The sequence below is a fragment of the Drosophila bipectinata genome, chromosome 3R (genome assembly GCF_030179905.1).
Source record: "Drosophila bipectinata strain 14024-0381.07 chromosome 3R, DbipHiC1v2, whole genome shotgun sequence".
In the NCBI taxonomy this organism is placed as follows: domain Eukaryota; kingdom Metazoa; phylum Arthropoda; class Insecta; order Diptera; family Drosophilidae; genus Drosophila; species Drosophila bipectinata.
In genome coordinates this window covers 9,755,426-9,781,448 of record NC_091739.1, presented here as the reverse complement: position 1 = coordinate 9,781,448, position 26,023 = coordinate 9,755,426, and the positions used below count along the sequence as shown (strand labels likewise).

The following is a 26,023-nucleotide window of genomic DNA, read 5'->3' as shown; positions in this document are numbered from 1 at the left end:
TATAATCTTAAAGTATAATAAATTACTCAGTAACAATGTGATTTTTGTGAATCAAAGACTCATTATTTATTGAAATAAATTTTGGTTTTAACATGGAGCTTCCATCTGAACGGATCAATATGCTTCAATTCCATCATAGGGCACTGCTCTCTGCTTACAGACTAGGGTTACAAGTTAAGGCACTATGGAAAGCACTACATACAATTAATTTCAATTCGGATTATCGAGTGCCGAGATGTGTCGCTATTGAACAAAGTAAACTCTTACAAACACTACGTTTGCATAACCTATTTAAATTTATGTACATTCTAAAACGTGTGGGAGCTGACATCCGCAGCTCCTTTGTTCCGATAACTTTGATAATGATGATATACGATTTATGATTTTTGACTAGCACGGTAGAACGCCTCCCGGCTCGGCGTTGTTGGGATCGTAGTAGTAGACAGAGGGCGTCCAAGGCCTCTCGGCTCCGGCCGCCAGCTCTGGATGTGTAGTGGCAACCGCCTTACAGGCACACTGGCTGGGAACTCCATCGCATTCCCCTGGAAAGTCCTGACCCACTGCCTGGGCACGCAGCACGATATGGTGCGGGTTCGTCACATCTATGTTGGTAATCACTCCAGCCTGATGCCGGAAACTGTAGAATCTATTCGTCAAATGTCCATCCACGTAAATCTGGGAAAGAGCAGGGTTAAATAGGGTTTTGTAAGGAAAGTGGGGGAGAGCTCACCTCGTATCCTGCTATAGCGCGACAGTCTGCAACCTCCCACCGGACGTAGAGAGCCGAGCATCCCAAACTGGAAACGGCGTTGATAGTAACTGGAAAACTGTCACCCGGCCCGGCATTTGAAGCATCATTTGCTTTCACGTCCTAAGGATTAAAGGGAATTATGGATTACTATGTATAAGTGCTAAGAATCGTTAGAAGATAGTTACCTTGGGCTTTGCTTTTTTCTCACCCAGGACACAATCCATGGCATGCAGATCCACGATCATCGAGTCAATAAAGTATTTCTGAGATAGATAATGGTTTCAAATCGATTCAATTACAAGGCAGGACTTAAATACACACCATTTCACAGAGAGGATCGCACATCGCCGAGCGCAGGGTCTTGGCGACCGTCTTGCACTCGTCGTCGCAGATGAGGGCGCGACAGTGGCAACAAAGGCATCCCGGGCCCGGGTCACCATCGCCCTTATAAGGAGCGTCCTCCTCGCCGTCAGATGGACTTTCTTCGGGGAATGCCGATAAAACTACGCCATGGCCGCCATCTCCACCATGTCCGACACGTCCGTCGAATTCTTCCTCATCCACGTCGCACGGCTTTTCCCCTTTACCTCCATCCACCCCTCCACTCGCATCACCACTTCCGCCCCCATCGGTATCTTCACAGACATTGCATTCCTTGAGGGCCTGCCTCAGAAGATCCTCGCACAGACTTCGGATTTCGGGCGGCAGTGGCTCGGCTGGAAGTACATCCTGCGCCTGCTCCCCCCGTGAGCAGAGATTTTTAAGGAACTGGTATGTGCTAGCGGCATTTTCGTCCATCTCGGCACCCCCAGTCATCAACTTCTTTTTACTCATATAGAAAGCTCTAAGTTTGGTGCAAAAGTCCGGAGGATTGCAAGGACATGGCAGATCGTCTTCATCACCTGCACCTGGGCAAGTGCTGTCCTCCGAATCCTGAGGAGCTTTTGATTGGCAAGGTGGATCCTTTTCATCATATCCCCTGCAGTCTTGGTACATCTCCCCATCGAGCATCATGGGAGTCTTTTGCGACGCAGAGCCTCGTGGGGACTGCGGAGCGCCACAATCGGGTGGGTTTCCATCGCAGGTGCGTGTATCGCCAATATCGAGAAATTTATCTTTAGGATCTTTAAACAGCTGTGTTGGATCCATTTGAATACCATCGGGACAGAACTCGGGATCAGGCTCGAAATCGTAAATGTCTCGCTGCGGAATTGGTGGCGGTGATCGGGGCAGATAACACTTCCGGACATACTCCTCCAAGGCCTCGAAGCACTCCTCTCGTCGCAGCTCCGCCTTGGTCTTGACCTTCTTCGGCGGAGATTCACCTCCACGCTCGTGCTGGGTGGCGCAGCAATCTTCGAATTCCACCTCGGGAGGGGAGGGCTCGTCCGCCGGTGCCACAGCGGACTCCTTTTCCGAGCGGAGAAGCAGAGTAATCTCTCGGAAAAGCTGCTGTATAAGGGTGGCACGGCTCACGCCACAATCACAGCTGGGACGGTTTAGCTGATCGAGGAGTCCCAGGACTCGTTCCTTTCGTGAAGCACACATATTCTTGATCAGTCCGCAGGCATCCTCCGGTGTCTGGAAGCCAGTGCCTTCGTTGCAGCTGCACATTTCTTCTGTCTGCTTCGATGGGTTGTAGGAGCCCTGCATGGACATGTCGTACTTGGAGGTCTTCACATAGCACTTACAGTCCTTTAAGACGCACGCCGACTGGGACAGGTCGCCAGGGGGGACAGGAGGATCATCTCCATTGCCGCACATGCAACTGCCACCGGAAAGGCTCCGGTGCGTTTTCAGACTGGTCACAATACAGTCGGACGGTTGCTCGGTACAAGCTGACTTCTCGTCCTCACAGCAGGACTTTGTCTCCAAGAGATCTGACTTCGCCTCGTCGCAGCATACCGAGATATCATCCCGACAAGATGCTGCGGAGGCTTTATGGATTGACTCGTTCGAATTACAGTCGCAGAATTGTTCCTCCTCACGGACGCTCACTTTCTTCGAGGGTGCCTTCTGGGAAGGACCTGACTCTTCACTGATGTAATCTTTGAAGCCGGATGAGTGCTGTATTCTCGCCGAGGGGCATGGATTAAAGCTGAGCTCTTGCGTCCGCTGCTGACTTTGATCGGTACAGCAATCCACAGTTGGCTGCTCATTTGAGCCGCACAGGCAGGTGATCTTGCCCACTATCGAGCGTGACCTGGTCGTTGCCGATGTCTCCTCGTCCACCCCAAAGGATGGCTGATTGCAAGGGTGTCCTGATCTCGGACCACTTTCTTTGGTCTCGATGCTGGGGTTGTAGTAGCGGCTTTGCGGACAAGAGGCTGACGATGCGGCCCGGGATGTCTGAGCTGCTGTGTCGGTAAAGACCAGTGCCGGGCAAGGAGCCTTGGGTGGCTCGGGTAGCGAATTTATGTCATCGGCATCTCTTAGAGCGGACAACCAGGTCACTCCGCTTAGGTACACCTGATCTGCTATATTGGGTTGACTCTTGGAGGTGCATGGATTGGTTCTTGATGAGCACGGGTCCGGCTTGGGTTCTTCGGGGGGATTGCAGCTGCAGGAAGATAAGGCTCCTTGGGTGGCCTTTGAGTTATCGCTCCTGACCTGTGCACTTGAGACTATGTTGCTTTGATGCGGCCAGTAGGAGGGTTGGCTGCCACTGGCGCCAGAGCAGGGTTTCAGGATCTCCTTTGTGCATGTGGACACCGCAGACTTAAAGGATCCGCATGACTTGGCTTTGGAGCCCTTCTTGCAGCTGCAAGAGGCTGGAGGTGGTGGCTCGACTACTTCACACGGTTGTGGCTGAGCGCGTCGGTCGCAGACACATATGGGGCTTTTAACTGGCGGTGGATCGGCGGACTTGGATCGAGTAGAGCACTGGCATCCGGATACGGATAATCCCTTATTTGTGGTGTCCGTCTCCGATCGACCGTACTTTGGCGTGTGATGTTCCCTCAGGAAGGAGGCCTCCGTCTGTGAGGGCTTGGCGAGAGGATCGTCCATGTCCATGGCCGAGGCCTGGGACGATGCTTTTGGCTTCCAGTGGTCTCTCAGGTGGGATGTTTCGGTTTGTTGGGCGCGGGAGTTGGGGTCGCTTCCGGTTGGTTGCTCGTCCTGCATATACATCAGAGCCGGGCATTCTGGAAATGGAGGAAAAGAGGACATTGAGTTAGAGAGATGAACTCAAAAGCTAAGCTTCTTAAATCTAAATAACTAAAGACATATATAGGGATTATAAATGGATAATCGATGATCCGCTGCCGAAACCAACTCGATCAAGAGCGACTTCCTGAAGCACATCGTAGATTCCCCCGCAGAATACACACTCGATGTGATGGGCAAACACACACACTTTATTCGTATTGGCGCAATGGTACTTGGAGCTCTTTTATCTCCGACAACTGAATCTCACGGCCACGAGTGTTGTCCGGCGCGGACCACATCTCATTGTGATACAGTTCCAGGAACTTGGCCTCGGCCTTCTCCCGACACGGACAAAAATCGAAGTAGGAGGCCTGGCTGCAGGTTTCCCGGTCCTCGAACTTGGTGAAGACTGTGCCGCGCTGCACGCAGCGGCAGACCTTCACGTTGATGTGTTCCCGGTTCTCCTCGAAGACACGACGTTTCCACGGACACATGCAGCAGCCACAGTTCCCGGGGCAAAATACATTCCCGTCCTCGTCCATAATCGGACTTGGATCGAAGCGACAGGGCGAGCAGTTGGAGAATTCCTTGTTCTGAGGTCGGACCATGTAGTACTTTTTGCCGCTTGGTGCTGCAATATCCGACTCAGCCTCGTCCAAAGGAACCACCGTTTCAACAGATTCCACTGACTCGGTGTCGGACTCGTCCGTTAAAGTTTCCTCCGGGGGTGGGATTACAATTCTTACATCTTCCTCGATTTTCTCTTCCTCCTGAGGCTCCTTTATCTCTGGAGGTGGTAATGGCGGCTCCTCCTCCTCCTCCCAAATCTGGTTGGTTTCGGGAACAGTAAGGTAGGAAATGGATATAACCTCACGTGCCTCCTCATCGAAGCGGTTTGGGCAGACGTGACTACATTGGATGGTGGAGTCGCCACAACTGCCCATGTACGCGGAGACGTTGGAGCGGGAAACGTGTGACTCGTACTGGAAGATCTGTTGTTCGCTGGCGGAATTACCTGGGCAGGGCTTCTTAGCCTTCGGGGCACCGGTCCGGCATTCGCATATAGAACCGCTGGTCTGGTGACGGGGTCGGGGCATCTCCCTCTTCTGGCAGGTTGTTAGTTTCCCGCCGCCTTGCGGATTGAACTGCAGCGGCATCTGAACTGTGACCGGTTTTCCGTGCAATGGGCATCCCGAGCGCGACTTCTTCGGATCAACCAGACGGGCAGTGATCTCCAGAGTCACGGCACAGGGATTGTTCCAGCCACCAGAGTTGTCAAAGTTCTTGAGCAACGTGTTTGTGGCATTGGCCGCTCGCTCCAGGGCTTGCCTGATGGCCGCGGGATCGTCGAGCCGGCACTTGCTCGTGGCACTGCGGCTCGTAGCACTGGGGCCCCCCCGCGGAGAGTCATCCCCGTTGCTCTGGCAGTCATAGAATACGTCCTGGTCGCAACGCCCATGCTGGAAATGGCTGCCCATAAAGAGCAGGCGAGTGGAGTCCACAGTGCGCACCACGCGAGATGTAGCATTGCTGCCTTGCTCGACAATGCGGTCCCGCAAAGAGGCTAGGTGCTCCTCGCTTTCTACGGCGGGAGTAATGACTTGATCCTCGTTCATGGCGCTTCGACGAACCGGTCGTTCGTACTCTTTTTTCCAAATGCAAGTAACGCACTTACATGAAATTTTTAAGGTGTGTGTTTCCTGCTCGAGATATCCTAAAAAATGAAACTAATTCTAGGCTTTCCCTAGAAAATTGACAGCTTTCGTTTCCAGTCGACTATGATTCAATCATTCAATCAGGTATTTGTGCTTTATGATGGATAGGTGCATGATACATTGTATATATATATACAATTCAAACTTTATCCTTGAAAAGCTATACTTTGTAATTACAACTATATACTCATGGTACTTTATTCTAGATATCTTCTCTTCTTGAAGTAGAGTCCTGGATGCCAAAGACCCATTCTTAAGCAGAATTAACCTCCCAAAAAGGCTCTTTAAACCTCAAACCCTTTCCAATGAGAATATATATCTTTTAAATTTCCAGAAACCTTTACTATGAGGACATCAAAGGGACAGAAGATATCTATCTTTTTCAATTCTAAAAACGATTCTTGAAGCAGTTGCTGCACATTTCGTCCTTGGCGGACCAACGGACACTGCGATTGATGGATCGCCGCTTCCTCCTGTCTCCGACGGGTGCATTGCATCCACAAACCGTTCCCATCGACTTGGGCTGAAATATGTTCACCTTCACTTGACCACTCTCCGGGTTCAGCTCAATGGGTAGCTTGAGTGTCACGGGGTCGCCGCGCAGCTTGCACTGCCTCTCCTTGGGGCAGGGACACAGATCATCGGTGTGCAGGCGGGCGCTCAACTCCAGGGTGGCTGGGTAGAATCGCGTCATTGATGGTCGGGGGGCCGGGCATTCGGCGCCTCCGTAGCAGCGCAGAAGCTGCTGGGTGGCAATGGCTGCTCGCTCCAGAACGGCACGAATCTCCACCGGATCGTCAAAGCGGGGCGCCCGCTTACAAACCACGGCGTCCCCGTGGGCCATTTCTTGCTCCTCGACAACCTCCTCGTCGTCGCTAAGGCAATCGTAGAAGGTGTCTTCGCCCTCAGTCGCTCTAAACATATTGTTCTATCAGTACGAATTTTGACAAATCCAAGAATATACTAAACAATCTCAAAAAACTAATAAATGTAGTGGATGAATCGAAAATCTCGGAAGAACTGATGTCTATATTGAGATACAAATTTCAGGGGATATTCCCATCATAGATATGATACTTTGTATAGGTTTATTCGATAGGGTTACCTCTTTAGTCATTATCTTTTGAAGACATTGATAATCGGATAGTAATGGTAGTCCTTGACTTGGTTCCACTTTTTACGATGAATAGCATACCAACATCGTATCTACATCTACATCGTACCCTAATAATCACAGCCGGAAATACGCATTGGGCTTCCTAAAATAGTTTAGGTTCTACTATTTTCTACTATATAACCTGATGGTGGGTCTGCACCATTTAGAAACCCCCTTTAATAAGTAGCTATAGGAATACTCTCTAGGATAACCCCCTTTAAAGCCGTTATTCAATGGACAATCAATTACTCTGTAATTTTCTTTTATCTTAGAGCAATCACATTCAGATGAGGATCAGATGAGGGACGCCACTCGACTGTCTACGAGGAGGAGTCGGTGAAATAAAACGAGTTTGGTCGCTTCACGGGATAGTAGATGGTGCAACCGAATTCCGACTCCATTTTCTGGTTGTGATACAGGACTAGACGTGCATTGATCCTCTGCTCGATCTCTTCCAGCAATGCCGACAAGACGGGCTTGAGGGCCAGCTTCAAGCTCCTGACGCAGTCCAGAGCCGCCACAAAGCCTTCATAGCTTTCCACAGACTCTGGGTGCTGCTTCTCCGTCCACATGTCCTGAAGCAGCTCGAGGTGTTCACGGAAGTCCTCGCCGCCCTCCCACAGCTGGAGGAGCTTGGCCCGGAAGGGCGCCACATCGAAGTACCCATCCACGGAATTCTGGAGGAGCTCCACAAAGCAGCGGGTGCGCAGCGGCATAAGAAGCAGGCGCTGTTCTATACCCACGTCCGCTTGCGAGCTGCACTCCGCCGTTTCCGGACGCACCTGCACTTCCTGCTCGGAATAGTCAGGCGAGACTTGAATCCCCTGCTCCTGGATCTGCGCCTGATCCGTTTGGGTGAACGAGGCGCTCTCCAAGCTCGCCCACTCGATGTCGCGGACGTCGGCGTGCTGCGAGTGTAGGGAGAGATGGGATTTGGCCGAGTGAACCGTGTGGACGGACGCTGCCGAGTGGAAGCTGTTAACCGAGGAAGTGGGTGTGAGAGATTGGACCAAAGGCCGGATGGCGGCTGCAAAACGAACACGTGAGCGATGCATCCGTTTGTAGATGAAGCGCCGCAACATAAGGCGCTGGGCGCGGTACGGGGAGGAGCGGCCCTCCTTCTGGTCTTTATCGACATGGCTTCTTTGGTGCTTTTTCTTCTTCTCACGCTCCACTTCCTGCTCCAGATGCGCGTTTCCGTAAATCAACTGGCGCAGTGTCGACGGAATCTTGGAGATGTCTTCTTCAGTGTCCTCCGCGCTCTTTTCAGTTATTTGTAAAAGTTCTACCTTCGTCTCGCTGGCACTTCCCGCCTCCGATCGCCTTGGCGAGGTGGACTTCTTAATGCTGGTCCAGCTGGTCTTCACACTGGTATCCCCTGGTTCGCTTACTTTGCCCCTCACAACCAGCTCGTTGCCAACTACACTCTGTGACTCTTCTGTGCCTTGAGCCGTTTCCCAGCTATTATCCTCTACTTCGGGGGCAGGAAGGGCCTTGTTCGCATCCTTTTTCTTAACTAGACTCACCTCGGACGGGCTCTGGGAGAGCAGGGTGTCCGCCAAATGCTTTACACTGCACGCTATCGCCTGGAAGTCCTTGTGGGTGGGAAGTTCCAGCTCGCGGCGCTAGAAGTAGTTTCGATTAAAGAACTATACGTAAATATTGGCTGATCCAGACTTACCTCGATGTCCAGCAATGCCAAACCCAATCCCTGACTGGCTGTCTGCAGATCTGGAATCTCATTCTTCTTGGCCCGCTTGGCTGGACTGTCGTAAAGCTCATCGGCTAGGCTGAATCCTTCGGGAATGACGCCAAACTTCCGCTCCATTAACAAGCACTGCTCGTCCTTGGTGCGAAGCTCGTCTTCCAGGCAGCGAGCCCTTTCCTCGGACTCCTTCAGCTGCGCCTCCATCTGGTGGATCTTGTTCTCCAGCGTGCCCACCTCCTCCTTTAGCTCCCCGTTGGTCACCTCTATGTGCATGTACTCCTTCTTGATGTCGAAAATCTGCGTGCGCAGGGCGTCTGTCTCCTGTCTCAGCTGATCCTCCGTGTTTTGCTGAATCTTCTTGGCAAAGGTCAGGTCATCCATCAGGGCCTGGCAGCGTTTCTTCTCGCTCTCCAGGGCTTCAGTGAGCGGCACCTTGAACTCCGCCTCCACCTCCATCTTGGCCATTACATTCTCCAAGCTGCACTGCATCGATCGGTTCTCGGCGAGCAATTCGCGGTGCTCCTTCGTCAGGCGCACCAAGCAGGTCTTGAGACCTTGCTCCGCCTCCTCCAACTGCTGTATCTTTTCGGCCGCCGCCCGGGAGTCGTCCCTGAGGCAGTCTTGCAGCTGGGTTATCTTTTGCTTCAGGCTGGTTTCCTTGCCGCGGTAGGCTTCTTCCCGCTCCTTGTACTGCTGCTCCAGATCGACCCAGTGGGAGTCGGCAGTCTCCATGGCCTCGTAGTGCCGGGCATTGAGCTCCTTGAGCTGGCTGCGCAGGCTCTTCACCTCCTCCTTAAGATACAGCACATCTCGGCCCTCACCAAGATCGGAGAAACCGCTCGGGCTCAGACCAAAGTCAGAGGCTCCCATCTTTGCATTGGACTCTTCTACAGCGGATGTGTGGTAGCCCGAGGAGAGGCGATGGCGGGGGCTATTTTCCGGCGAGGACAGACTATTGCCCATCTTGGCGAGGGCCAGTAGGCGACAGATCAGAAGCAATGGCAGCGATTTGCGGAAGTCCTGCAGTTCCTTCTTGGCTTGTTTCTTCTCCAACTGGAGGTGCATCAACTGGGTCTCGGCAGCGTCGAGATCCTCGCGAAGGATCACAACTTCGGCGCGGCAGTCTTGGTACTTGGCGCTCAAGGCGTCCTTGTCGAACACCAGTTCGACGTTGCGCTGGCGCAGGACCTCTAGCTCCTCCTCGTTTTGCTGCAGATGCAGCCGTGTATCGTTTTCGGCCTCCTCGAACTCGCACTTGGCTTCGTCCAACAGGGCGTTCTGCTCAGTCAGCAGCTCCACCCGCTCCGTTAAATGCTTCAGTTCCTTCTCCAGCAGCAGCTGTTTTTGCAATCGCTGGGCCAGGAGGCGCGCCTGGGTCTCCCCGGTGCTCTCGTAGATCTGGAGCTTTCCTTCGAGCTGCTCGAGCCGCTCCTGATAGAACAGCAGGTGGGGGTGGTTGGACGAGATTGATTGGCTCGATGGTGTTAGGTCGCACTCGACGAAGACGCCGCTCTCACTGAGGCTGCTGGTCTGCCACGAGGCTATCTGACTGCAGTGGCGTTTGCTGGGCGTGGGCGGGGCTGTGGGCGTGGCACAGTTGCTGTACGGCTGGACGGTGGCAACAATCCGCTGCTGCTGGCTGTGTTGGTGCCTTCGTGGGCTTTCCGTGGGGTTCTACGGACGGGAATAAAACAAAACTTGAATTTTAGCCGGACAATACCGATCGCGATAATCAAAAGGTTGGGAAAGTGTGGTTAAAATAAGAAAATCTGTGGAAGTGGCTCGACTACCAATATATCTAAATAAATATATAATATTGTGAGTTCTTATTCGCATAATTCTACGTCTAGGGTTCTCTGATCAACTGACAAACTTGACTGAGCTACCTAGGCTTGTCTATAATAGTTTTATTTTACCCACCTGTTCTCCTGTCATCATTGAATCCAGGTCCAGCTGCTGAACGCAGTGCATCAACTGCTGAAGGCACCGTCTCTCCCGATCCTCCAAAGTCTGGGAGCTTTTCTCTAAAATAGTTTGCAGGCGTTGACAGTGGCCCTCGCAGGTACTTTCCATCTGAGAAGAGGTAACAATAAAATATTTTATATTTAAATATATATTATGCTATAAAAGATGTGCTTAATGCTCCGCTGCAGACACTTCAAAGTGCACACCATGCCCCCAACTAACTAATTTCACTCTTCCACTTGTTTGTATAATTACATTTGGTTATTGCAATTAGGTGAGTGAATTGGATTTTCAAGCTGAACGACTTTGTGGTGCGGGGTGCGAGTTAACACTGCTGGCGGAGCGTTCGGCTCTAAAAATTAAACGTACCAAAATTAACAGTGAGTAGAGAGTAGTTCCGACTACCATATACCCTTTGGAGAAGATCTAGGCTTTAGGCTCTACCAGAGTCTCCTCAAATCTTAGAAATTTAAAATTGCACGAGCTAGTCCTGTTTTTTATTATAATCTGTTTAGATCCTAAGGCCTTGGATCTCTTTAGATTGATACAACCCTTCTTACACGTCCAATACCCTGTTTTTCACTCATTTCAATAGCCATCAGCCAAGGTGTGGAGCTAACAAAGACTCGATACTCGATTTGGCTTGTTTTATGAGTAATGGCAAAACACTCATATCTATAACAAGACTCGTAGATGGCAGCCACTTAGGGTCTTCCCTTATAAGTATAGCTTATAGACCAGAAGTAGGTTTTTGGCTAAAACAACTACTAGACCAATTTGCGTTTTTGGCCAGAGTCCAAGAGGTAGGCGTGTGTCGAAGGCTCAGATTAAATGAAAAGTGACATAATGCCACAAAACCGAGTCACTAACCATCGGAGTGTCCAACCACAGATAATACCACAATGTACCACAGATTCCTGAATATTTTATAACACCGACTGAATGTAATGATTTTCTCATTAACTGCGAATGCGAATGTCCCACTGAAACAATTTCAATTGGAAAACATCGAGATTGGTATTGCCGTTAAACCAAAACAATTTCCGCACTGACTTAGACGCCAAACAAAACTGAGCCACTGCAGCACCCGAAGCTGGCCAAAAGAGCGGGATCGGCTCGAGCCGAACTCGGTCTCGAATGAGTGGCTCAATTCATTCATAAACCACCGCCAAGTAAGTCATTCGCTTGAGCGGTTTCACAAACAGGCTTTGAGTGGGTTACCTCTTGCTTTGGTGGGGGGATTTTGCGCGGGATCGGGTCTTACCTTATCGTTATCATCTTCCAGCTCGAGAATGCGAAACTCGAGGAGTTCATTCTGCTCGCGCAGCTCACTGCACTCGTCGGACAGCTGGGTCCGCTCCTCCTCCAGCTCCTTGACGCGCTGCGTCTGCTCCCCGAGCTGGCTCTGGCTCATGCTGGTGGCCCGGGCCGCCTGCTCCGCGCCCTCCAGCTCCTGTTTCAGCAGATGCACCTCTTCCTGCAGACGCTCGTTTTCCTTCTGGTACATTTCTGCTTCCTTCTGTAGTTTCTCTAGGTCCTGCAGCTGTAATACGAAAATTGGTTCCAATTATGTCCCAAAACCTCTTGTATTTGTATTCTTGGTTTTTAGAAAACGTATAAAAATGTATTTTTATATAAATAGCGAAACTTTCCTAGCTTGTAACATTGTACTTTTTAAACAACTACTCCTTTATGAAAAAAAACTTTACCAATAAACAATATTGGTCAGAAATAGCGGGTGGTAACTAGAGAGTTTTTATTACTCGTCTTAAGGGTTTAAAGAAATTAATTTTTATTTAAACTTGGTTTCATTTAACATTTGTTTACTTTTTGTTTTAAAAATCATTTCTTATTAAAGGCCATTACCCTTAGTATACCCTCTTAACGAGAACCATCTTAAAACACTTACCGTCTGCCAAATCACACCGCTGTCCGAGCCACTCGACGGCGGCTGGGGGCTGATCGAGGGCGGGGCCGAGGACAGGGCCGAGTCCGTGTCCGAATTGTGTTCCTTAAGATAGGGTTAAAGATAGGGTTTTTGAAATCAGTATCTGAGAAGTAGCTTGGGTCTTAATGGTGACTCACCTTTGGCTTGGCTGTCGGATGGCTGCCGAGCAGCGTCGTCATCCAGGTGGTGGCCCCCATCTCGTTGGGGGCCCTCATCTCATCCAGTCCATTCGTCTGACTGCTCTTCATAGTTGTGCGCATCTCGAGCGCTGATTTATGCGCATTTTTCTTATTGTTGATTAGCTCAATGTTCTTGAGTTGGGTTATCTGCGGGAAATAAACGACGATGGAAAAATTAGAAAATGTCGTGCCATAGTTACATTTTCCAGCACTCTCTCTCTCACGTTTTCTTTCTTCGACCGACCTGGCCCAGAACGGACAAAGCAATTAACAAAAGAATCTGTTTTTTATCTGGTCGTGGCTTGGGTCTTTGGTAGAATGGTCTTCGTGTAGAAAGAATAGTACAGAACAGAACATAAAAGAACGAACGCTCCGCTTTATTATGTGCTCTTTACATGTGTGTTAACAGTTATGACTTGATTTCTTGGCCCAGACACACGTTTCGCTAAAAAGCGCCAAATCATTTATATGGACAGGTTGCTTTGGATCCGAACAATGCGTCCCAATGGGTCCCCTACATAAGGGGTTCAATGACATGGTCGAGATAGGTGCGTGGCATTGTGGGCTAAGCTGGGCCAAGGCATCGTCGTGTACTAGCCAGTCCTGGTCGTCGTGAATCACGAACTCCACGCACCTCGTCAGTGAAAACAATTGGGGGCCGAACATTGAACAGTTTTTGCTTGTCCCTGGGTCCCATCACGATTTTCAAGCCATCCCCCCATCCAACCATCCATCCGTTCCCCCATCTAGCCAACTAATTAGCCTCTAACTCGAAAATCCGAGCCAAACCCAATTGGAAACGTCAAGTCACTTTCCAATCAAGCAACGCCCAGTTATGTGTTACTTTCAAGTCAATCCCATGCTTTATGTAACACCCATAATAGCAGTGTTATTATACGCATAATGCTGCATTATGCTAATTTATGGGTCTCAGCGAGTATTTGCGTACTGGCCGGAGAAATCATAAATCAATCACCCAAAAAGTTTCCAGAGAGTCCGGTGTACATACGTAGGCAGAGCCAGTGCAACGACCAATCGGCAGTGCTTTGTTTAATATTTAAATTCAATCATTTCACCACCAACTACACTACCAATAATATTTATTGCTGTTCATTAACACTAAAAACATGAAAATTTATTGTTAAATTTTAATAGTTTTCAATAAAAACTTTTAACAACACAACGTATATATTATATTTTATTTTCCAATCACTAAGAGTTCCAATAAAAGTATCCTTATACTTAAAAAAAAGCCTTTTTTTCTACGGTCTACATATCCTTAAGCCTTAATACGGAAATAATATTATTCATTCGGGGACTCGAAAAACATCTTAAAGCGGATTCTTATCAAGCATTTTAACACTCATATCTTGTTTTTAGAATAGAATAGAATAGATAGAAGTAAAGACATCTAACACTTAGGAACTATTTATAAACTATAAACACTTTTTTTCAAAAACATTCCAAAGTTCTCACAGCAGTTGGGCAAAAGGTCTGACATTTTTGATAATTTCAAAAGATCTATTAAGAAGTTTGTTAAACTCAATCGAATTTAATGAATTTCTCCCTGTGTAGGCCAGCTTATGCGCTTGCCAGACCAGGGTCTGGGCCATAAATGGAGTTGGCGGTATGAGTGTGTATGAGCTTGTGGGTGAAGTATTGCCTGCGGCGTTGGTGTCGCATGCCTGCACGTCTTTGATTGAAATTATCGGAGAGCTGGGGAGCTGGTGAGCCGGGATCGAGATCGACGCCCGGGGCTTCATCCGATTGCCAGCTAAGTAACAGTTATGGTAATTTCTTGGATCGATTCCAAAAGAACTTTTTGCATAACGGCCGCCGGTTAACGAACCCGATCAACGTGTCTCGCAGATTAAGCAACCCAAGCCAAGCCAGGCCTAGGCTCAGGCTCAGGCAGGTAAGCCTCAGACATTATTCCGGGGGATTATTCGATGGCTCTATTGATGCCGAGATTGGAGCCACTCATCACGTATGCAGATTGCGCTAAATGCAGCGCCGACGTTGCGAGACGGAGATGCGCCATCGGGTTGATTTCAAACGCTCGATGGATTGTTTGTAAATCTGTCAGCGGTCCCAACCTGCTGCGCCATATACGATACGCCCAGATACTCAGATACTCGGATACTGAGATGCTCAGATACGGAGATACTCTGTTACCTATACAAACAATATAGGTGTGTTTATGCTCCGATGTCGGTTTGTTTGCACAAGCCGCGGGCCAAGTGATTGTGATTGTGTGAAATGATTTTCCTTTCTGCAGACAGGTTTCACTTCGATCGGTGCCACTGCATCTGCAAGAGGCGAGAGGAGACTTGCAACTGGAAAACGGCAATGGCAACAGCGATGGCGATGGCGACGTTCCGGGTTCGACTCCCCCGATCCGTGGACGATTACGTGTAACAGCAGCCATCAAAAGGTATCGGCGGCGATGCCTTATATACAGACATACATTTTCCAACCTGCCAGGTAGTCTGGTATATAAATTTTCTTGTATTTGCATTTGGCATTGTAACACCAGTGTCTGCACAAAGGCGAAGCATTGATTTGATCTTGCGAAAGCGAAAGTTTATATGCGCTAATGAATTATATTGTATTGTATATCAGGAGGCCAGCCAAGCGCAACTCTCCTCCCGGGATAAGCTAATTGAACTAATGAATGGATTTAGTCGGCCCTGTTGACATATATATATGGAGAGATATATGCATTGCTGCATAATTTGCATCGATATCGCGCAGCGAACCCGGGGATTAACCGAGGAACCCGACTGTGGCGATAGCCGCCAGATATCCGAGGCCTTTCCCTTTCGATCGAAGATACCACAAAAGGGTAATTATTCATCCGTTGCGGCCTCAACTGATTTTGACGATGGCCCCTTTTGTGGATAAAAAATTAGCAAAAATTTTATCGACGCTGTGTGGCAGAAATGTCGGACAGAAGTAACTTTTGATATAGCCGATGGATGGATAAACAATCATCCGAAATGCTCTTTTAATGGCTTTCGAAAGTGTATTAAATGGAGGTCGGGTTTCGGAAGACTATTAAGGGATTATAGGGACTATATTAGATTTAAAGATAGTGTAGAGTGTGAGATACTAATAGGAGCTAAAAATAAATGTATTTCTCTTCTATATTAGATATATGGAGACATTCCATAACGACAGCTCATAATAAACCACTTAGTTATGGGCTGCGCATCGTATGAGCCGAAAATGAGTAACAAATGTTCCCAGAAGTGGCAACAAATTAATGGCTTATACTTTTTGGTCTGAAAGGGGGCATTGGTCAATTACCTTGACATCTCTCCGGTTATAGTAGTAATCCATTGTCAGGCGTGGTGTTTATGCATTATTCCCACATATGAAGTATGTGTTTTTTTGGGTGGTTTAGCAAACAAAAAAGAAACTATTAACTATTTAACCGCAGTTTTCAAGTTTTCTTGTCGAATCTCTTGGATATAGCGAATAGTTTTCACCGTGGTAATTTCACTAAAAACATCGAAATTTATAGACACATTCGCCCAAACGATTCGTAATTTGCATATGGTTCACATTTCCATTTCACACACACCCCTTTTTTCTACCATGTCGTTTATTTTTTGTCTGCACACTTTTTGTGTTGTGATTACTTTGCATATTGGAAGCGTCCGCGTCTTGTTTTAGCAACATCATCATTATCTGCCCCATCACCATCATCATCACCGAAGTGGCTCCATCGCCCCACTCGCTTTTACTGTCGTTTGGCGATGCGATGCGATGGGATGGGATGGGATCGGGGATGACTATATTTTTGCCAAGATCCACGCAGGCCACCACAGTCATAGTCACAGCAACATATCGTATTTAAAATAGCGTTAACATTTTAAAAGCTTTTCACTGACCCCAATTGTTGGTGTCCACACTAGAGACTCTCCGGGTGGGGGCTGGGGAGTGGAGTAGGACATGGCACGGGCGCCAATTGATTCATGTAGACTCGAAAGAATCAGAATAATATGAGAGCTAATAACTAGCTATACTCGATTCTTTCAGTGTGTTTATTGATGCCGTGTTTATTTCTTGATATGTTGCACTTTGCCATGCAAATGATGGCTAGATTACTAGAAACTTGCGCACTGGCCGAGATCCGAGAGTGGATTAAGTGGATCTGCCGATCCGATCAGCTATTCTGCGAATGGAGCTGTCACGGCTCGATGATCCCCAAGTCGTATCTAAGGCAGTGGGAGCTCTAGCGAATTCTCGACTACTTGGGGCATCGATAAAAACAATTACTATCTGGCGCGATTAATGAACTGTAAAATCGAATTCGCTCACTGGATCGGAACGAGAGTAGGCTAGACTGGGATGGGGGTATGCACGGTGTGAAAGGAAATTAATTTTTAACGTTTTTGGCATATTTTCCACTAATCTGCAGTGCGAACTAATGGCGAAATTATGGGTTCGTGTGCGTTAGACAATGCAAAAGTGAAAGACGAACCGTAAACGGTAAAGCGCGTTTCCTACTGTTCGAAACCCAATTCAATAGTAACGATTGTTCGCGCCAGTGTGTATCTGTATCTGTAGCTGTATCCCTCAAAATGTGCGGCATGCTATTGTCAATGTTTGGTTTTTGGTTCCTTTGCTTTTTGGCATAGAAAAGCGGACAATGCACTTGGCATTTCATTAGCGCTTCTTCAGTAGAATTAGCCGCGAATTTCACCTAGTTATGCACTCGTTGAACTCACAACACCTTTTCCTTGATTTGATATTTATGCACTTCACTTGTCTCGAAATTCAGATTCAGTGTTTGGAACTGAACCCTGGTGTTAACCGAAATGCGCGCGCACCTGCGACACCTGCGTCAGCCGACAGCGAACTTAAAAACCCAACTGACGGCCATCCGCTGGGCCATTCATGCGAGCGACTTGATCGGGATCGGGAGAGAAAGTGAGTGAGTGGTGCAAAAAAGAAACCGGCTCTCGCTCTATCTCTTCCCCCAAACGATCCACACCACACGATACATACATAGCCATGGATGTATGTATATACATACACCTTGTACATCCAAATATCGGAACCTCTCTTTGGCGGAGAACCAGCAATCCACTTGCAACACTTGCGCTGCTGCAATTGCTGCAGTTGCTCACGTTTCAGTCGAGCAGGTTTTTTTTTTTCGATTTTGCCCACCGCTTATCGACGCTGTGATTGTTGCCGTTGCCATTCTCATAACTAACGCAAAATTATATCATAGATCATGCCAATGGTGTATAACCGCAGTGCACGACAGATACAGATACACAGCCGGCTGCAGCTGCCAGATACTATATCTGCATCTCTGCAACTGAATCTAAATCTGTATCTGTCTCTCTGTATCTGTATTTGTATCTGTATCTGCAAGTGGCGGAGCTCTTAACATTTAACCCAAGCCTCAAATCTACCGCCATGGCGTTGCAAGTTCAAGAGCTGCCCCAGCCCCTGCTATAGCTCCAGCTACAGCCCCACTCCAGACCACCCCACTCCACTCTACTATAGCCTGTAAAATAATAAACCAAGAAAGTAAGACCAAACAGACTCACCTCAGGTGTAACTTGAGCCTGGCGTATGGGATTTTGTGAATCTTTATCTGTATCTGGTTCGTTTTTAGCTTTTGTTTCTCCTGCTGCTTTAGCCGGGTTCGTAGTGGATTTCTTTGGCTTTTGGCCTGGTTCGTTGGGGTTCGTTTTGGGTTTCGTTGTCGCTGGCATTTTGGCTTCATTCTGCTTTTGTTTTTTGGGACCCTGCAATGCCAACAAGTCCTTCTTCAGTTGTCCTATATTACGTTCTTTGGTTTTGATTTCCTCTAGCTGGAAATTTAAATTAAAAGATGATATTACTAAAAAGATATTTGAATCAAAATAATTAAGATTTAAGACTTCTTTTAATCTCAAAGGTTCTGCAAACTTTTCAAATTATTTACCATAACTTTTAAACTTAAAAGTAGATTTTTTTGTATCTTTTTTTTTTTTGTTGCCTAAAAAACTGCATGTATGAATTTTAATATGAAAAGTTGTCAGTCCGCTTATGAACCGCTGGGTTCCATTCCATCCACCGCTTTATTCCCCCTGGTCTCCTATTTATTTGGTGACCCGTTAGCAGCCGCTACGCACAACTTACCAAACGTGTTATTTCAATTTTGGCTGATTTCTGTATGTGAGTCAATCGGTTTTCGTACGCGTTCTTCAATTGCCGCATATCGGCAGCCTTGAGTCTATCAGCCTGCCCCATAATCTGCAAGAAATGGTCAAAATCGTATACGCGTTTTGCCAATAACAGTACGCCTGGCGGGGAACGCCCGATGGGGCGGGACAAGGAGCTAAAACATCCAATTCCATGCTGTTAGTTTGCATTAGCGCTGGGGTCTTGCCACATCCATTAGCCAAACGGGACAAAAAACACACAGAATAGTAGAAAAAAAGAAAGCACAAATGGGTCTCTTCGGAAAAGTCGAAGACTCTGTTACCCTTGCGGCTTTATCTCAATAATAGGGGTTAAAAAATAAGATTATTAGTTTCTAACGCATAAAGCCAGGGCATGTTTTAAAGCAAATGTTTTAAAGTTTTTATATCAAATATTAAGAAAATCTTGTTTAGTTAAAACAATAAACCATGCTCAACATGAAGCTCATAGGAAGTAGGTAACATAAAAACCAATTAATTCAAAGGTCTCGTCGGATAGAGTATAAGATATGGCACAATATTTGTCTTTCGTCCTCCGCTGATAGGACGAGCATTAGTGAAATTGCCATATCGAAATGGGTTACGGGTATAAAAACAAAGGTGCCATTGGATTGGCAAACAGTTTTCTTAGCCATGGCCATTCTGAGCCTGAAGCAGCTGGTGATCCTTCTACTCCTCGTCCTGACGGGCGTGGCATGTAAGAGTCAGATACGGGTTAAAGTCAAGAAGAGTTCTCATCTGATGGTCAAAGTCAGTGAGATTCTGTGCAAGGCTCGGATCAAGGTACTGTTCGTGTACTTTGAGAACGTCAGTTCCCACCAACACACGGGCCAGATTCTTCAAGAGGTAACCAAATGCAACATATCCTACATTTCCCTAAGGTAGGTCCAGAGATGGAAGTGGTTGGAGATAAATAATTTACTTCATATACTTGGTAGGAACCAACTGAAGCCTCTTGAAGCCGTCAAGGATGATGGAATCCTCATGTATATGACCATGATCATCACGAACATCTCACAGCCCCTGGAACTGTCTCTCATCCGTAAAAAATCAGCCGCCAAACACTTGTCCCACGTATTCCTTCTCGTCAGAGATGCCAAAACAGTTTCCGATGCGTGGATGCGAGCCAGTTTCCGGCAGTTCTGGAAGATCTGGCTGCTGAACATCGTCATCCTGTACTGGCGGGATAAACGCCTTCATGCGTACCGATATAATCCGTTTACGGACAATTATTTGATTCCCGTGGAACACGAAGCAGACGGACTGCCGACAATGGCGAAGCTCTTTCCCAAAACCATTCCCAACATGCAGCGGAAGCCGCTTAGGATGTGCATCTACAAGGACGATGTGCGGGCGATCTTCTTTAGGCAGGGCATCATCCTTGGAACCGATGGACTTTTGTCCAGCTATTTGGCCGAGAGGCTGAACGCCACCATGATGATTACCCGGCCGCACTCCTACAATAACCACAACCTCAGCTCGGACATCTGCTTCCTGGAGGTCTCCAAGGAATATGTGGACGTGGCCATGAACATACGCTTCTTGGTGCCCGACACTTTCAAGAAGTTGGCCGAGAATACCGTGTCCCACATGCGCGATGATCTCTGTGTGATTGTTCCCAAGGGAAAACCGGCCCCCACCTTCTGGAACATATTTCGATCGTTCGGCCCATTGGTCTGGGGCCTTATTCTTGCTTCTGTTATCCTCGGAAATATATTCTGTTACATACTGCAGTCGGGGGCGGGTGGGGTGCCGATGCAGCTTTTTGCCGGGGCTCTAACCATGCCCCTGACCAACATTCCCCGAAACCATGCCACTAGGCTGTTCCTAATCTTCTGGCTATACTTCGGCCTGCTCATCTGCTCGGCCTTCAGGGGGAATCTGACCAGCATGATGGTCTTTCAGCCGTATCTGCCGGACATCAATGGCCTGAGTGCCCTGGCAAAGTCCCACTACCCCATTCTGATCCGCCCCAGACACCTGAAGCACATCCAGCACTTTCTTTCTCTGGGCCACCAACACGAAGCTAGGATTCGGGAACTGATGAGGGTGATGTCGGACACCGAGGTATACGAAATGCTGGAAAACAACAATCGGGAGTAAGAGGGTTGATCCTTTATTCTTAACATTCTGCTAATTCTGTTGATCAACAGCTACGCCTATCTGGAGAAATACCACATCGCCCGCTTTCAGGTCAACAACCGGATACACATGCATCTGGGACGCCCTCTATTCCACCTGATGAACAGCTGCCTGGTGCCTTTCCACGCCGTGTACATTGTGCCCTATGGATCGCCCTACCTGGGCTTCCTGAACTCCTTGATCCGGAGCTCCCATGAGTTCGGTTTCGAACGCTACTGGGACCGTATCATGAACTCGGCTTTCATCACCTCGGGAACAAAGGTTGTGAATAGAAGGCGCGGAAGGAGCAGCGATGATCCAGTTGTCCTGAAGCTGGCGCACTTTCACGCCGTCTTCTCACTGTGGCTGGTGGGGATCGGAATGGCATGCATGGTGCTGCTCGGAGAACTCGTGACCCACAACTGGCGCAGGGTCTTGGCAAAGCTATTGCATAAGCTCTCGGGCGGCGGCATGCAACACGCAACGAGCGGATTGGGGCACTAATGTGACTATTTACCTGGGACTTCTCCTCCTTTGTTCGGTTAGCTTCCTTAAGCACGGCAATCTCGTTAGTCAGTCTTTGGATTTCATAGTTCATGAGGCCGTCGGCGGTCACATAGGTGCCGCTCGATTCCGGTCCTGATTCGATGGGTTTCTTTAGCCCATTGCTCTTCTTGGCAACTTCTAAAGTGTGCTGTAGCTTCTTGACTTCACTCTTCCAGCGGCGGCTATCCGCGTCATTTTGTGCCCTGAAATGGATATTATGGATGTGAATATTACACAAGCTCATTTAGTCGTTTCTTAGAAAATGCTCAGATTAGACCCTTAAGCTTTTATTCTTAGAAAAACCAAAACTATGACGGTTATTCTTGATCAAAGTTAATTCCCAAGAAATCTAAAATTATATCTTTTAATTGAAATATAAAGAAATCTAACAAAAAAAAGTGTTCCGAATTTCGTATAGTGTAAGTAGAGGTTAAGTGAGGTGACCCCAAACACAAAGGAGAGTATTCCAAAGTCGAACTCTAGATCCTAAATTTTGATAATCTTACTACTATATACAATTACTAGAGAGTCTTTCTTCCTATAGCTTCCAGATAAAAGTCTTGGAAGAAAGGTATTCTCACCTCAGGGCTCTTACTGCTCCTCGTTCCGTGATCAGATTCGACTTGAGTTCATTAACCTCCAGTCGAAGCTGTTCAGTGAGGGCGTTTAGTTTCTGAATGGTGTCCAGATTCTCCTGGAGCTTCCGTTTGATCCGCTGGGGCGGTGCTGTTGTAGTCACGCCCCCAATTATCACAGGGCGTTCTCTTTCGCGCTCTTTTTCGTGTTTTCCTGCAGACTTTGTGGATCCTGCAGGCAGTACCTTAACATCCTCGAAGGACTGCGTGTCCTTGGGCCGCAGCTTGCCGCGGCAGTGCAATTGGATGCCCTCGATGCGGGTGCGCTTCTCCTGATTCACTGTGTCCCCAACCGATGTCAGTGAGGCGCTCAGGTTCTTCTTGCGCTTCAGTTTGTTTTTGGCTATAACTTGCCATTCTTCAGTATCGCGTTTGCTCGCCTTTTCTCTCTGGAAGCTTTCATTGGACTTGGAGCCAGGATCCGGCCTGTGCTTCAACGTTCCATTGTGTGGCACTAGGATGTGGGCGGTCCTGCTTCCGTCGCATCCCTTGCTAGAGGTCGTTTTTGTTTGGGTATCAGCCATTTTTATGTAACTTTAGTATATAAAAATGTTGCCGTCGTTATATTTGGTTTTTATTTTCCTTATTTTATAAGTTTTTCATATGCGGTGTGGTCCGACCGAAAGTCTCTGCTATACTTCACTAGGTCATCCATGGATTGTCCTCTATCTAAAATAATAAAAATAATAGAAAAGTTTAAAAAAAAAGAAATAAATATAAAGTGTATAGACCAAAGTCCCCCAACAACTCATCAGCAATTAAAACTCATATACAATTAAATAGCAACTTGTTGATGATCTACTTATGTACATCAACTTTAATAGAATTAAATGAGGGGACCAGCTGTACAAGTATATTATTACACATTTTATATGTAGTATTTCCTTGGAAAATTATAGTCATATATTGCAATTAAGTCTCGAAAGTTTTCAGTCAAATCTCCAGACCCTGTTCGCGGGTCCATCTGTGTTTTGTCTATTTTTTAGAAACTTTTCTATCATTATAAGAAATTGGAAGACTCGCGTTGTTTGTTCAGACTACAAGTTACGCAAAAAAAACAACAAATGTTTGTATATTTATGTACATATTTCCCATTTTAGGCTTTTGGCCCTGAAAATTTCAAAAAGCGTCTTTTACCATACCACAGGAGACAAGTGATAAATGTTCTAAAATAATATATGTTCAGTTCATATACACTCCATACTTGTTTAAAACAAAAACATGTAAAAAAGATTTATATCCCATCCAGTCTTCTTCGTGGAAGACCCCTTTGTTGGCGCGATTTTATGGCTTCTGTTTCGCCATTGATTTCTGGGCTCTTCTGTGGCCTGCCACTAGCCAATCAACAAGTATCCCCATCGCACCTATTATTGATTTTCTCGAAAGAGCTTTTACTTTCCGTTCTCCACAATGGAATGGGGAACACATGAATGAAAAAACGCAGAGGTGCCCAGGGATTACGAAATAAACTGGTCCCTATTGGCGGTTCCCAGTGACGTTATAGGGTGCGCCATTGTGGAAACTTTGAGACATGTGTGTATTTTCCGGAACCCGCAGGGGCTCTTTGCACGCAAAAAGCCCGTAATTCAGCAACGTCTTGCCCACCCCTCGCTAAAATAGAGCAGAATTCTTTGCATTGCTCCCACATCCGCTCGAAAGATTATAACAAAGCATCCATATACGTGTACTATATTCTGTGGGGTGCACATTCGAGACCCTCAGTTCATAAAATGCTCCCAGAACGAACTGCCCGATCATCGTTATCAAGGCCGCGATCTACATATATACATATATTGTATATATAGCACAGCAGATGTATGTACTTAGCAACATTCTGCCGCTTTATTGGAATTTGATTTGTTTTTCCAACATGCCGCCCATAAGGTGAGAATGCAATGTGATCTTAAGTGTTCCCTAAACACTAATATTTAAGGCTAAGAGTTGAAAGCTTTAACTCAAATTCATATAAAGGAAAAAAAGAGGTCCCTGGATGCAAAGTATGGTATGTATCATTTAAATTAATTTTATTAAAAGCCTCTGCCCCCAGTCATCTGTTTAATAAAGTGCTTCGCGCCGACACACGACATGGTGACATCACAACCTTGGTGTGACCGGCTTGGCTTGGATGAGTTTTATGCCACTGAAGACACCCACTCAATTTCCATCCAACATTCACATCGGTAAATGAAAGTTTCTTTTTTGCTCTTAAATTATTTATATTTTCTGACATTTCTCATATCGAAATATTGCCAAACGAGACGGATGAGTCGGACAAACGTCGAATGTACAGTTCGGTTTTGCGCCCGCCGACTGATTCATTGAAGATCACGTATACGCACCATTAGCTCTGAAATCCTAGGGCGTATTCGACCAAAGTTTGGCATGCCCCGATGTCAGTACAAACTGTGTATATATTCACTCACTCCTCTTCACTCCGACGATTTTGTAATGTAAACAGTTCATTTACTGCTTGTTTACCACAGTTTCTAGCAGTGTAACTTGTGCAATGACGTAAATACGCTAATATTCTATTATTTTCTTCGCGCACAATGTTAGAAATTTTGTCGGTATGTGGAGCAGTTCTTCGACAATTGATTCACTATATTTTTGGATATATTTTCGTTGATTCGTTTCATAAATCGAATAAATCACCAAGTTCGTCGCACTTTGTTCTTTGTTTCGTAAAAATCACGCAGTTAGTCGAATATAAGTTAAGTTCGGAGGGAGTGATTAAATTAGTTTAAATCAGATTAAATTAATTAAATTATTCTAATAATATTTCGTTTGCTGGGCTAGCAGAGATTCTTTCGTTTCGGCCGGACACCGACTGAATGAAATAATGGCGAAGAAACTAAAGATTGTACTAACACCCCTCTCTTTACCCGATTCGCACCGATTGGGAGAGCTTTCACAAGCTCTTTCATTTGCCTCCATTTCCATTTAATTAAAGAGAGCTTTGCCATTTATTGATGCAGTCCAAGCATTCGCCTGTGTTAGTATTTCGAGAGGGGGTGGCAAAACTTCACCCGCTGTGCGTGCCAGAAGAACGGCTGACCGAGAAGCCGGAAGCGTCATTCTATTAGCAGCGGTCTTCTGTTTCTCCTATTCATAACAAAAACACAATTTCCTCACAAAGTACATATGTACTTATTAATATGGAAAATGTTGCGCCATTTCAAGTAATAGGACTGTAGAAATATTTTTATTTCGAAAGGATAATGCGCCCTTTGACTTTGTTACATTAATCAGTTTTAAAAATAGAGTTTTCGAAACCCCAAAGTTATTGTGTTGCTTAAATGAAAATAACTTATTTAGAGTTTTATTTACTTTATTCTGTTACTCAAAATATTATTCACTAATTTATTTATGGAAAACCATCAAAAAAAGATAAAAATGAACCCCAATTTGTACAACTTTCAACATCAGGTTAGACATGAATGATGGACACAATTAGAACATGCTCAGATTTCATTCCATCGCATACGTTTATAGCTCAAATTTACACATTAACTTACTCATTATTTAGTTTTATCGTTGTCGGGTTAAATCCCAATCCTGTTCAGTTTCGTAATCACTCCACGGTGTTCGAACGCATTCGCATTTTATGTGATCTGATGTCGTCGATTGGAGGAGCCTTGAGCAACTAAATTCCAATTCCACATGGCCGAATTAGATTTAACTGTCTGTTTCCCTTTCAACCCAATTATATTTTGGGTTGTTTTCAAAAACTCATTTTTTATCGTTGCTCGGGTGCAACTCACTCAAGTTGAGCGGTCGAAACAAACTGAAGATGCGGTGCACATTCTAAAATGGAATAAGCGACGTGCGTGCGTGCATGTAAGAGTCGTGGATCGCCAAATTTATATAAATAGAAATAATCACAAATCTATATTTGAAGTTAGAAGAATTTTCAAATCACGCTTTACGTTTAACAGTAACGTCA

General features: G+C 46.6%; 4 protein-coding genes across 7 annotated transcripts; 1 reads left to right on the top strand and 3 right to left on the bottom strand.

The window, feature by feature from the left end:
* Positions 1-42: 42 nt before the first annotated feature.
* Positions 43-5,646, bottom strand: Pif1B (PFTAIRE-interacting factor 1B). Its single transcript, XM_017234913.3, has 5 exons — positions 4,917-5,646; positions 1,073-3,897; positions 937-1,014; positions 731-871; positions 43-675 (listed from the first exon to the last, which is right to left on the bottom strand). The coding sequence occupies exons 1-5, from the start codon at positions 5,515-5,517 to the stop codon at positions 391-393; spliced, it is 3,930 nt and encodes a 1,309-aa protein (XP_017090402.2). The 5' UTR covers positions 5,518-5,646; the 3' UTR covers positions 43-390.
* Pif1A (PFTAIRE-interacting factor 1A) lies at positions 3,669-24,916 on the bottom strand. Of its 4 annotated transcripts, XM_017234914.3 has the most exons (12): positions 24,420-24,916; positions 22,027-22,749; positions 21,417-21,648; positions 18,717-18,830; positions 18,140-18,406; positions 12,531-12,719; positions 12,355-12,456; positions 11,710-11,988; positions 10,401-10,553; positions 8,454-10,154; positions 8,299-8,397; positions 3,669-3,897 (listed from the first exon to the last, which is right to left on the bottom strand). In XM_017234914.3, the coding sequence occupies exons 2-12, from the start codon at positions 22,602-22,604 to the stop codon at positions 3,883-3,885; spliced, it is 3,729 nt and encodes a 1,242-aa protein (XP_017090403.2). In that variant the 5' UTR covers positions 22,605-22,749; positions 24,420-24,916; the 3' UTR covers positions 3,669-3,882. The 4 variants fall into 4 exon arrangements, with proteins under 4 accessions (XP_017090403.2, XP_070137568.1, XP_070137569.1 ...); XM_070281467.1 differs by lacking the exon at positions 3,669-3,897 and having other exon boundaries at positions 7,010-8,397; XM_070281468.1 differs by lacking the exons at positions 3,669-3,897; positions 18,717-18,830 and having other exon boundaries at positions 7,010-8,397.
* Positions 5,937-6,621, bottom strand: LOC108121021 (uncharacterized). Its single transcript, XM_017234923.3, has one exon. It carries the CDS (start codon positions 6,536-6,538, stop codon positions 6,005-6,007), a length of 534 nt encoding a protein of 177 aa, XP_017090412.2. The 5' UTR covers positions 6,539-6,621; the 3' UTR covers positions 5,937-6,004.
* Ir85a (Ionotropic receptor 85a) lies at positions 19,379-21,403 on the top strand. Its single transcript, XM_017234870.2, has 3 exons — positions 19,379-19,659; positions 19,717-20,877; positions 20,932-21,403. Exons 1-3 carry the CDS (start codon positions 19,412-19,414, stop codon positions 21,401-21,403), a joined length of 1,881 nt encoding a protein of 626 aa, XP_017090359.2. The 5' UTR covers positions 19,379-19,411.
* Positions 24,917-26,023: the final 1,107 nt, after the last annotated feature.